At 46.5% G+C, this 12228-nt stretch overlaps 1 protein-coding gene across 1 annotated transcript in view; it reads right to left on the reverse strand.

The window, feature by feature from the left end:
* The window catches only part of LOC127450792 (voltage-dependent calcium channel gamma-4 subunit-like), a 42629-nt gene that overhangs the window by 8747 nt on the left and 21654 nt on the right, over window positions 1-12228 (reverse strand). Inside the window, exons 2-3 of the mRNA XM_051715153.1 lie at window positions 3712-3795; window positions 3480-3620 (exon numbers count right to left, since the gene is read on the reverse strand). Coding sequence (XP_051571113.1) covers window positions 3480-3620; window positions 3712-3795 — 225 coding nt within the window. The remainder of the gene's footprint in view (window positions 1-3479; window positions 3621-3711; window positions 3796-12228) is intronic.

Here is a 12228-nt window from a genome sequence, read left to right on the forward strand (position 1 = left end):
CGTCCCCATGTGGTGACTGTACCGGCTCCGCCGCAGCCCGCCCCTTCGGCCCGGCCCCGGCGTGGAGCCCGCCGCAGGAAGCAGATGTCACCCGTCTCACGGCCGGCTGCCAAGAACCCTGTGAAAGGCTTTGAAGCACCCCAGGGATGACGAAACCCACTGCTTTGGAGCTGGTAAACAGACCACTCCATCCCCCGGTGGAGGGCCGGGAGGAGAATCTTTTGTTGCCTTTTCATTTAATTTCGTCGCATGCCCAAGTGGCTGTGGTACCCAACAGTTCAGCAAAAGAGCGGTTTCCTTGTTCCCTGGGTCACGTACCTGGTGTGCACGGCCATCATCACGACCACCATCCACCATTCCATTTTGGCAGGTTTGTCACTCCAGCAGCAGTCTCCCCACCCCTGCGCGCCTAGCTGTGGCACAAATCCACCCTGATGTGACAGTCTCCATGGGTCACGAGGATAGGCCTCTTCCTCCCCCGTCCCAGGCTGTACTGGGGGTGGTCACAAGGAGCCAGGTAAGTGCTTCGATGTCCCTGAACTCAGCATGGCCACAACACGGCGTGGCACCTCAGGCTCCGCCCCGCCATGAGGCCCCACCTGCCGGTATGTCCGACGAGATTGTCCCCTTGGTCCCCCTCGCCCAGAACTTGGACGCGTGGCTTGCGCTTTCCAATCCGTCGCGATGGCTGATCTGGACCGTCCGACTCGGCTTCGCGATTCAGTTCGCTAGGCGTCCGCCCAGGTTCAGCGGTATCCACTTCACCTCAGTGAAGGGCGAGAATGCTGCTACCTTGCGTGCGGAGATCGCTACCCTCCTACGGAAGGATGCGATAGAGACTGTCCCTCTGGCCTAGATGAAGAAGGGGTTTTACAGCCCCTACTTCATTGTACCGAAAAAAGGCGGTGGGTTGTGGCCAATCTTAGACCTGCGAGTACTGAACCGGGCTTTACCCAGACTCCCGTTCAAGATGCTGATGCAAAAACGCATTCCAGTGAGCGTCTGGCATCAAGATTGGTTCGTGGCGGTAGACCTGAAGGACGCGTACTTCCACGTCTCGATTCTACCTCGACACAGACCCTTCCTGTGGTTTGTATACGAGGGTCGGGCGTATCAGTACAAGGTCCTCCCTTTCGGCCTGTCCTTGTCCCCTCGCATCTTCACGAAGGTCACAGAGGCAGCCCTTGCCCCGCTAAGGGAAGTGGGCATTCGCTTCCTCAACTATCTCGACGATTGGCTAATCCTAGCTCACTCTCGGGATGTGTTGTGTGCATACAGGGACCTGGTGCTCTCGCACCTCAGCCGACTAGGGCTTCGGGTCAACTGGGAAAAGAGAAAGCTCCTCCCGGTTCAGAGCATCTCTTTTTTCAGCTTGGAGTTGGATTCTGTCTTGTTGTCGGTGCACCTCACAAACGATCACACACAGTCGGTGCTGACCTGTTTGAAGGCGTTCAGACAGAAGACAGCGGTTCCACTGAAACTGTTTCAGAGGCTCCTGGGGTATATGGAGTCTCCTCCTCTGGAGTCAGCAGTACCTCAAGTCACTGCGAGCCACTCACATCCCGGGCGACCTCAACACTGCAGCGGACGTGCTGTCACGGCAGGTTACCCTCAGGGGAGAATGGAGACTGGAGTTCGGTCAGGGCTACTCTCACGTGATCCTGAGACCCCGACCAGGCTATGTGCCCAAGGTTCCCACGACCCCTTTTAGGGACCAAGTGGTGAATCTGCAAGCGCTGCCCCAGGAGGAGGCAGACCCAGCCCTGACGTTGCTGTGTCCGGTGCGCGCTTTACGCATCTATTTGTATCGCACGCAGAGCTTTTGAGTCTCTGATCAGCTCTTTGTCTGCTTTGGTGGACAGTGGAAAGGAAGCACTGTCTCCAAGCAGAGGATTGCCCACTGGCTCATTGACGCCATAACAATAGCATATCACACCCAGGACGTGCCGCCCCCGGCAGGGCTACGAGCCCATTCCACCAGGGGTGTAGCGGCCTCCTGGGCCTTGACCTGTGGCACCTCTCTAACAGACATTTGCAGAGCAGTGGGCTGGGCAACCTTTGCGAGGTTCTACAATCTCCGGGTGGAACTGGTTTCGTCCCGTGTAGTGGTACACACAAGTAGGTAAGTACGGGACAGCTGACTGGGTGTATCACTTGTGCATAGCGCCTTTCACCTCCCCTGAGCTGAAGACGTGCGCTGTTGACTCCCAGTAGTGTTCACAAACTGTGTTCCCTGGATGATTTCCTCCGAGCCCTGTGGCAGACGAGTTTGTGGAGAAACTCGCTGCCGGCTCAGTACACGTGCTACTAAGCCCTGTACTGGGGTAGGTGCTCCGCATGTGGTGGTTCCCCGTAGCTAACCCCATGTAAAGTATATCTTCCGCTAATTCGTTTCCCTGTTGGTAAACTGCGTCTTCCTTGGGCAGAGGCCCCTCTGCCCCAGGCACCATGCTCATAGAAACTCCTCCCCCGTAGGGTAGGACCTACCATAGGACTTCTCCACAAAACATACTTCCGACAAAGCTTGGCAAGACCATGTGATGTATCTCCACTCAAAATACCCCCCCCACCCCCCCCGGGCGGGGTGTGGTCTCTGCGGTGTCTTCCCCTTGGGAGTGACAACCCCCCGACTAGACCTGTTGGCCCCAGTCAGTTAATTCCTTTTTTTTGGGGAGAGGAAAAAAAAGAGGATAAGAGGCCACAACTGGGCTAGCCTGTCTCTATCTTTTGGGCAGTCAACTTGTCCCCCAAGGGTCGTTTGACACTCATAACAGTGTTGGGGGAGGTTACGTGTTGGCCTGGTGCGCTGGCTACGAGGCACACAGTGGTCTGCCCGTCACACACCGCCAGTTCACGTAACACAGTTCAGCCAGTTGCGCCGTTTTGTATAGGGACCCCTAGTGTCACTACATCGACACAACGTCGAGTGAGTGACAGATAGGGAACGTCCTGGTTACTTGCGTAACCTCCGTTCCCTGATGGAGGGAACGAGACATTGTGTTCCTCCTGCCACAACGCTGAACTACCTGCTGAAATGGCCGGGACCTTGTCTCGGCTCCTCAGCACAAAACCTGAATGAGTGGTTGCATACCAGCTCCTTTTATACCCCTATGTCCGGGGGAGTGGTATGCAAATACGACTCGCCAATTTTCATTGGCCTTTTATCAAAGACCAGGGATGTCTAGGGCTCCCAAGAGTGACCCCTAGTGTCACTACATTGACACAACATCTCGTTCACTCCATCAAGGAACGGAGGTTACGCAAGTAACCAGGACATTGATAAAGACGCAAGAAAAAAACGTTACCCATACTAGTAATAGCAGCTGTAGGTTAGACTATCACAGCATTGCAATCTTTTGCTATTTCATATTTGCTGTTACAATTATAAACTGTAAACAATTTTTATAAGCTAATGTCAACCATTGTTAATGCTGTTTTATTAACTTGAAAGGCCATGTGTGCTTGTTAGCAATGTTTACCTGCTGCAACAAACAGTATTCCTGCGCTGAGTAATATGTTGTTCCTTTTGCCGTAGATACGTCCCACCCCCACACACAGCCCCCCCAGCAACAGCAGAATTGTACTGAGGATGGGAAATACACTGGAGGCACGTACGATACCTGTATGTATATACAAATACACACACAAACAGTTTCAACATTGAGAAATAGACAGTAACACTGTTATATTACTGAAGAGAAAGTCACTCACGTAAGAGATACTCAGAGCTGTCTGTGTCATAATCATTATCATCTGGGAAATGATTGATTCGGTAACAACTTCCTTTGTTGAGACCTACAAAATGATGAAACCAGTCAAGATTAAGAGTAGTGTTGACATGATGAATCAAGCAAAAAATGAGGATACTGGTCAGCAAACAGACAGAACCATTCAAAAATAAAGGATTATTCTGGGTTTAATACAAGCTCAATCAACAGCATTTGTGGCATAATGTTGATTACAACAAAAAATAATTTCGACTTGTCCCTACTTTTCTTTAAAAAAATAAATAAATAAATCGAGGTTACATCGAGGCACTGTGTAAGTAAATGGGGCCAATTTTTGGAGGGTTAAAAGGCAGAAATGTGAAAATCATAATTTAATAAAAGCACTCATTTGAGTATTTTAATGTTTGTAGATTGGCCCCATTCACTTCCATTGCAATTATCTTACTGTAACACAGATGTTTGCTTGTTTTAAAGAAAAAGAGGGACAATCAACATTATGCCATAAATGCTGTCAATTGAGTTTAACTTGAACCCAGAATATTCCTTTGACCCATAGCATCACTACGTCAGTTGAAAAGAAAAATAATTTCAGAGGTGGCATAAGTTATCATAGAAGTTTAATAAAAGATTACAAAGACAAAAGAAAAATGTTCTTTGTAATAACATGCACTGATCAATTGTGCACAATAAGGCCAAGTGCGCACACTATATATCCCAAGCTGATAGGTATCTTGGTATGTAATCTTTTAGCAAATAAATTGCATACTATGTAAATTAAATGGCCTCAGTTGTTTGCAGGCAAGCCAGTTTCACTGCAGCGCGCTACAAGAGTTTTCTCTCTGAAACCCTCCTCCTACCCAGTTTAGATCTGCTTCAAGGGGAATTTATGTATGCAGCAGCATGTCTTACATGCTCAACATGTCTAGCAGTAGCAATTTGTCGTACTTGCTCTGCAGCAGCAGCGTAAGCAGATCTAGCCAGCCAAGACCAAATCCTATCAACTTGTCATATCCATTTTAACACCTTACATTTATTCCGAGAGTTGTCATGAACAGGGATGGTTCTAGGTTCAATGAACATTCGGGCTTAGCCCAGACCTCTGTGGATTCATATGGGGCCATCCTTTGATGAAATATCAAAATATAATACACTTTAATGACAAACAGATGCACAGGTAGCTGTAATAACCTGCCGGGAATTATTGCCTGACGCACCTCCACCAGTGCCTTCGAACCAGCTGCGGGATCATCAGCCGGGAGCCACCTATCATTAATGTTTCGCCCCATTAATCCCAGAACATCTCCTGGTGGTGGGGCAGTGGTCAGGGACGTCTCCCTGCCACCCCCGCAGCTGAACACTGGATCCCCTCCAACGCCTCTCATTTTTGCCTTCCCATCCAGACATCATTCCTTCACAAATTACTTGCAAACAGGGTTCATATCACCTAGGTTCCCTATTTCTCAGTTTCCAGACTGTCTTCCCATGTATCAGTAACCTTAATCATTATTATTGTCCTAGCCGAAGTCGACCACAACACTACATCTGGCCTCAAGGAGGTAATGGCAAACTCTGTCTGAACTTTTAGCTGCTGGCCAAGGTCGACCATCATTGACCAATCACTTCCAGGTGCCAAGATTGATCTGGCTTCCCTCCGTGCTGTGCCTTGTGTGGCACCTCCCTTTTTAACAAACTCAGAACCCTGCCTCTGGGGAGCATGGTTGCCTTTGTTTACTCTATGCACCTCTAGGATCTCTGCCAGCTTCCGCAGGACCTGATCATGCCGCCACCTGTACCGTCCTTGTGCCAGGGCAGTCTTGCACCCAACCAATATATGCTGCAAGTTTGCTCTTGGGGCCTCACAGAGGGGGCAACTCTCCTCTTTTCCATATCACAGAGACAAATTCCCTGGGCTTGGTAGGGTATCGTAGGTGGATCTTATTAGAAAACTTAGCCTGGCCTGGGGTACTTCCACAGGTCAGCCCATCCAAACACCCTATCAGATGTTCCCTCTCATATGGTCCAGCGCCCTTGCTGCTGCTGGCTGACCTCCCACCCTTCCTCTTCCATCCTAGTTACTTCCATAACTACCACTGCTTTTCTCTGTTTTCGAGAGGCTGCTGACCACAGTTTGGGATCCACCCCCCATCCAAGGCCTGTTCTTTATGACTGTGTTCTTCCAACAATCTCTTGGTGCTTCAGTCTTGAAACTGCCTGGTTTACGACCTCCTTTGCCTTCCAAGTTCTTTCTGTTCAGACTTGGACTTGACCTGCCCTGCCCTCACTGCCTAGTCTGTTGATTCCCGTAGCTCCAAAACAAGCCTGGTTTAGCCCAGAGTGAATGATTTTAGAGGCAGTTATAAAGCATTTCTTCCAAACAATGATACATCTGAGATACAACGTGGCAGGTCTAGCCACATCCTAATATAATTGATGGCCTTGGTGTCCATCCTTGCCACTGCAGCTGCAGAAATTTCACACATTTTTAGCGGCTGCATCAGGCGATGGTAGAGTGTAAATTGGTAACACCAAACCTTAAATTTTCCTGGGAGATGAAAACTGTCTATCTTATCCAGACCCTCTTTCTGTTGCTTCCAGACTAACTCTGGCATGTGATTGTCTGAAAGATCTGCTGTGTATTCTCTCCCAAAACTTCAAATAGGCTACTCGGTCACAACCGGGATTCTTCCCTCACCCCCTTTCTAATAGAAAAGCTATGTGATTTTGTTGGCTTAATCTTCATTCTGGCCCATTCCAATAGCTCTTCCAGCCTTTTCAAGAGCTGGTTTGTACATGCAGCAGTCTGGAGGATGCTTGTGACATCATCCATATAACTGTGCAGAGCTGGCAATCATACCCCAGATTGTGCACGGATTCCTCTGACCATTTGTCTTGCACCAATTAAGATGATCTTGAACACAGCCGTGAAAAGGATAGGAGAGATTGAACATCCTATCGCTAGTCCTTTTTCCAGTTGCTGCCATCATGTTGTGTAGTCCTGTGCTGCATGACATATATTCAGGTCCCCATAGTAGCTGTCTACCAAGCTCCTAGTGCACTCTGGTACATGTAAAAACACCAGTGCATAGTTAACAAGCTGGTGTGGAACTGATCCACAGGCATTTGCAAAGTCCAGCCAGACTACTTGGATGTCTTTCTTATCTCTGTTGGTAGACTGGATCTGCTACCATATTACTGACGCGTGTTCCACACACCCAGGAAAACCTGGTATGCTTGCCTTCTGGCAGAGTGTGTCTATGTATCCATTCTTCAGGAGGTAGTCAGACATCCTCTTTGCTACAACTGAAAAGAAAAGCTTTCCCTCCATGTTCAGTAGAGCAATGCTCCTAAACTGACTAATGATGGTGGATCCGTGCTCTTTGGGTATGAAGATGGCCACTGCCCTTCGCCAATCCACAGGTGTGCACTACTTCTTCCAGGCAACCCTCAACAGACTCCACAACATTTTAAGAACCATGGGGTTTATACAGCTTGTATGGTATCCCATTTGGGCCTGGGGCTGATGTTGCCCAGGCTTTTTCTACCACCTGCCTCACCTCACACAGCTTAGGTGGACCTACGTCCAATTCCACTACTGGCTCTACTGGCCGTGGGACATATCCAGGGGAGCCAGGCGGGTTGTCTTTGTAGGGTTCACCAAGCAGCTGTTCCAAGTGGTCTTCTAGTTCCTCTTTTGCCATCACCAGCTTCCCACTCTTCCTCCAGCAGGTTTCTGGTGAAGTTAAATGGATCCTTGATGAATTTTGCCCTTTCATGCTCTTTCTTTCTTCTCCACTGTCGGATTCTCTCTGCCTTCCTCAAGACCGCTAATCTAGCCGTTATGCCATCCCACAATACCTTCAAGCCCTCATTCTCCTGCTCCTCTGCATTCCTCCAAGCCTTACGAAGCTGCCTCCACTCTTTCACAAGCTGAAGTATCTCCTTCTCTCTCCGATCCATTACAATGGGACCACTCTTTATTACTACCGTTTCACCAAATCTTCCTATGCATTCTTCATACATAGTATTGCTAAACATTTTAAGCTGGCCTCCACCCTTCCAGTAAGGGCATTCTCCAAGGTGAAGCACAGGTCCTCATCTAGTCTGCTCCGTGCGTCCTTATCATTAGATCTCGGCCACTCCTCCCTGGTTTCTTCTCATTGTCATGTCTTCCCTGTCTTGTCTGTGGGTTGAAGGATGTCTCTTCTTGCGGCTCACCTTGCAGGCTTGACCTGTCCTGCTGGTGGTACTGGTCTTCTTGGTGCCCCTCCAACAGTGGATTCAGTAGAGCTGTGGCACTCAACCGGGCTCTGTATCCTTCTTGTCTTACCTGAGAGATCCTCCAAAGATGGCACCAAGTATGGCTGCTGCGTTGCGAGCTCCGACCCAATATTGTAGTTTTTTGTTCGTTTTGTCTTCAATTCTTATGTTTTTTGTCTTGGATGTTGTCTGCCTTATTGTCTACGATAGACAAACACTTTTGAACATTGGTTCTGCATAGCACACCGAAAACCGGACTTTAAATACCTCAATGCCAACCTGCTATTTACAAATACAACAGCGGAGCCCTTTGTCTGGGCAGCCCGCTGAGGAAACGTAGTTGGAAAAGGGGAAGGAGAGCTGGCGTTCTCGTCAGACTAAGACGTCACGCAAATCAACCCCCGCTACCCATCATTCTACTGGCAAATGTTCAGTCTCTAGACAACAAGCTTTGTGAGCTGAGAGTGCGGAACTCTTTCCAATGAGAGACGAGGGACTGCTGCATTATCTGCCTTACAGAAACTTGGATGTCTGCGGAGATTCCAGACTCAGACATCGAACCCGTGAGGTTCTCCATGCACCGAGCGGACAGAGCGAAAGACCTCTCAGGTAAAAGCAGAGGTGGTGGTGTATGTTTTATGATCAACAAATCCTGGTGTGATCAGAGGAACGTACATTCTGTCAAGTCTTTCTGCTCTCCTGATCTGGAATTTCTCATGCTTCTGTGTCAACCATTCTGGCTACCAAGGGAATTCACAGTGGTCATTATCACAGCTGTGTACATCCTGCCACAAGCCGACACAGACCAGGCACTCAAGGAACTCTATGGGAGTATAAGTGAGCAGGAAACCGTGCACTCTGAGGCTGCGTTCATTGTGACTGAGGACTTTAACAAAGCCAACTTCAAGTTAGTAGCTCTGAAATACTACCAACACATCAGTTTCAACACATAAGGGGACCAGGTTTTGGACCATTGCTACTCTCTCTTCCGGGATGGCTACAAATCCCTCCCCCGCCCACCATTTGGCAAATTGGACCACTCTTCCATTCTGCTTCTGCCCGCTTACAGGCAGAAACTAAAACAGGATCTATGTCATACGTGTCCATATTCTGTCCTAATTGACCCATCTTCCATTCCACCTCTCAGAGGACCACTGGGCTGTTTTCTTTAATTGTGCTTATTGTTGGTAAGGGTGTCCCCTGTGTACGGATCTGTGGGTAAGGTAATTAGCCTACCCACCCCTATGCAGACTTTCCTGCTGTCAGCCTGTTTTTCCTGACCATCCTCCAATCTTCCCCGGAATCCAACTGCCCTATTCACAGTAGTCACTGGTTTCCCAGAAAAAAACTAAACAGATGCACAGGTAGCTGTAATAAACTACCGGGCATTATTGCCTGCCGCACCTCCACCAGTGCCTTCAGCCCAGCTGCAGGGTCATCAGCCAGGAGCCACCTATCTTTAATGGTTTGCCTCATTTATCCTGGAACATCTCCTGGTGGTGGGGCAGCGGTCAGGGACGTCTCCCTGCCACGCCCCGCAGCTGGACACCAGATCCCCTCCAGTGCCTCTCATCCTTACCTTCCCATCCAGACATCATTCCTTCACAAATTACTTGCAACCAGGATTCTATATGTCATAATACTTTGACATGACCATACGCACCAGCCCATTGGCCAACAGGCACCGAGATGCATACTCAGTGCCCTACTGGCACTGGCACCGTATCTCTCGGTAACTCAGTGCCACCGGTTCTGTATGGTATACTACCTCAGCACAAGCCCTCACCACATATCACCCAGGTTCCCTATTCCTCAGTTTCCAAACCCTCTTCCCATGGAACAGTAACCTCAATCATTATTATTGTCCTAGCTGAAGTCGACCACAACACTACATCCGGCTTCAAGGAGGTAATGGCAAACTCGTCTAAAATTTTAGCTGCTGGCCAAGGTCGACCATCATTGACCAATCACTTCCAGGTGCCAAGATTGATCTGGCTTCCCTCCGTGCTGTGCCTTGTGCAGCACCTCCCTTTTTAACAAACTCAACACCCTGCCTCTGGGGAGAATGGTTGCCTTTGTTTACTCTATGCCAGGGCAGTCTTGCACCCAACCAATATGTGCTGCAAGTTTGCTCTTGGGGCCTCACAAAGGGGGCAACCCTCCTCTTTGCCATACCACAGACACAAATTCCCAGGGCTTGGTAGGGTATCATAGGTGGATCTTATTCTTATAAATATAAAAATATAAAAGTGTAAAGGTTACATCTGTGAGATGTCATTTATATAATACTAAATCTTTAAATATTATTTAAAAAAAAGGTCCAACGAACATTTGTCTCAGCTTCAGATATGCTCAAAAATCAGAAATTGCATGCTTTTAACACTATGTACTTTAAAAATGTTTAGTCCCTTTTGGCTTTACATAGTTTGATGTTTTATGTCACTGACTCCTCAGGTGTTTTTAAAGGAATATTCCAGGTTCAATACAAGTTAAGCTCAATTGACAGCATTTGTGGCATTAATTGTTGATTACCACAAAAAATAATTTTGAGTCATCCCTCCTTTTCTTTAAAAAAGCAAAAACTGGTTGAAGCCATGGCCCGATGGTCTGCGCTCATGACGTGTGCAGGTGTCCCGGATTCAATTTCCGAGTCCGGTTCCCCACTCTTCTCCCCTATCGTTTCCTGTCTCTCCTCCACTTACCTATTGAATAAAGCCTAAAGACCATAAATATATTCTTTAAAAAAAAAAATTATTATATATATAAAAATCGAGAAAAGAAAAATACAGTAAGGCACTTAATGTGCAATGGTAGTAAATGGGGGCAATTTTTGGAGAGTTTAAATGCAGAAATGTGAAGCTAATAATTCTCTAAAAGCACTTACATGAATTCTTCCGTCAAAACTCATGCATTATTTGAGCAGTAAAGTTGTTTAAATCATTATTTTTACAGTCATTTTAGGGTTTAAGGGTTTGTTGACATTATGTCATCGTGGCAACAAAAGTTTAAAATTGGCTATAACTTTACACAGAAAAAGTTATTAAATGATTTTATCACACAAATCATTTTATCACACATATTGATTACATCTTGAGTATTTTAACATTTATGGTTTGTCCCATTCACTTCCATTGTAAGTGCCTCACAGACTTTTACCTTTTTTTTTTTTTTTAAAGAAAAGGAGGAACGAGTCAAAATTATTTTTTGTGGTAATCAATATGCCACAAATGCTATCGATTGAGCTTAATTTGGAAGTTAATTTGTAAGATAGTAGGCTGTAAAAAGGTTAAAATATGTACATAAATAGTTGCTAGAATTGCCAAAGTTTGTGAGGTTTATTGTAACGTTTTGCAAGAAATCCAAATGTCCAGGCTAGCAACTTAAAGTTAGCAAATTCCTCAAGCACATCTGTATATATTACTCTTTGTTTTTAGGATAAAATATCTAAATATTTGGTATACTGCATTTAAATGGAAAAACTCAACACAGTTTTCAATATCTCACCAAGACAGGAATGTTGACCAGACACACAGCTACAATCGCTGATGTGAGCACTTTTCTTGCACGCACACATATACTAATATACGCATGAATGCTGGAAAGCAGCTACCAGCAAGACAGCATGTGTTTACGGCATTGTGTCTGTATTTGGTGTTAACGTCACTGTAGGTGGTTAACGTCATTTATATAGAGTATATTACTTAATATTAAACTATATTGTTAAAATATAAAAGATATAATATGTTTTAGTATCAATACCATAGCACTGTTACTTTTGACATCACTACAAGATGACATTTGCGGCTTTATGGAAAATATTTGTGGCTTAAGCCTTGGTAACCCAGCCCTAGTGCCGCCTATGGACCTCCATGAAGTTGGCACCCCATATAATTAAATCATCTCCAAAACTATCCCATTAGTTTGTGCTGCGTTTGTGCTGATTTGTGCCATTAAAACGAGCGTTTGTGCTGGTTTGGTGTTTGAAATATTAAACATTCTTTTTTTGACTGTGTGACGTCACTCTCCACCCCATGTAGTCCAAATCGCTCCAAACCATTATCTGAAAAATGGTTGGTCAAGATTACTATCAAACAATATATTTCAAATCAGCAATAAAATGACAATAATGGTATCATAAATTGTGATTCTTTACATATTACCCTAAAAAAAACACAACTTTCCCAGTTTTTATAGCTAATGCACATGCGCATTCTAGAATTGATTGACGGGTGATGTCTGTATC

The sequence above is a fragment of the Myxocyprinus asiaticus genome, chromosome 13, assembly GCF_019703515.2.
Source record: "Myxocyprinus asiaticus isolate MX2 ecotype Aquarium Trade chromosome 13, UBuf_Myxa_2, whole genome shotgun sequence".
Taxonomy (NCBI): Eukaryota; Metazoa; Chordata; class Actinopteri; order Cypriniformes; family Catostomidae; genus Myxocyprinus; species Myxocyprinus asiaticus.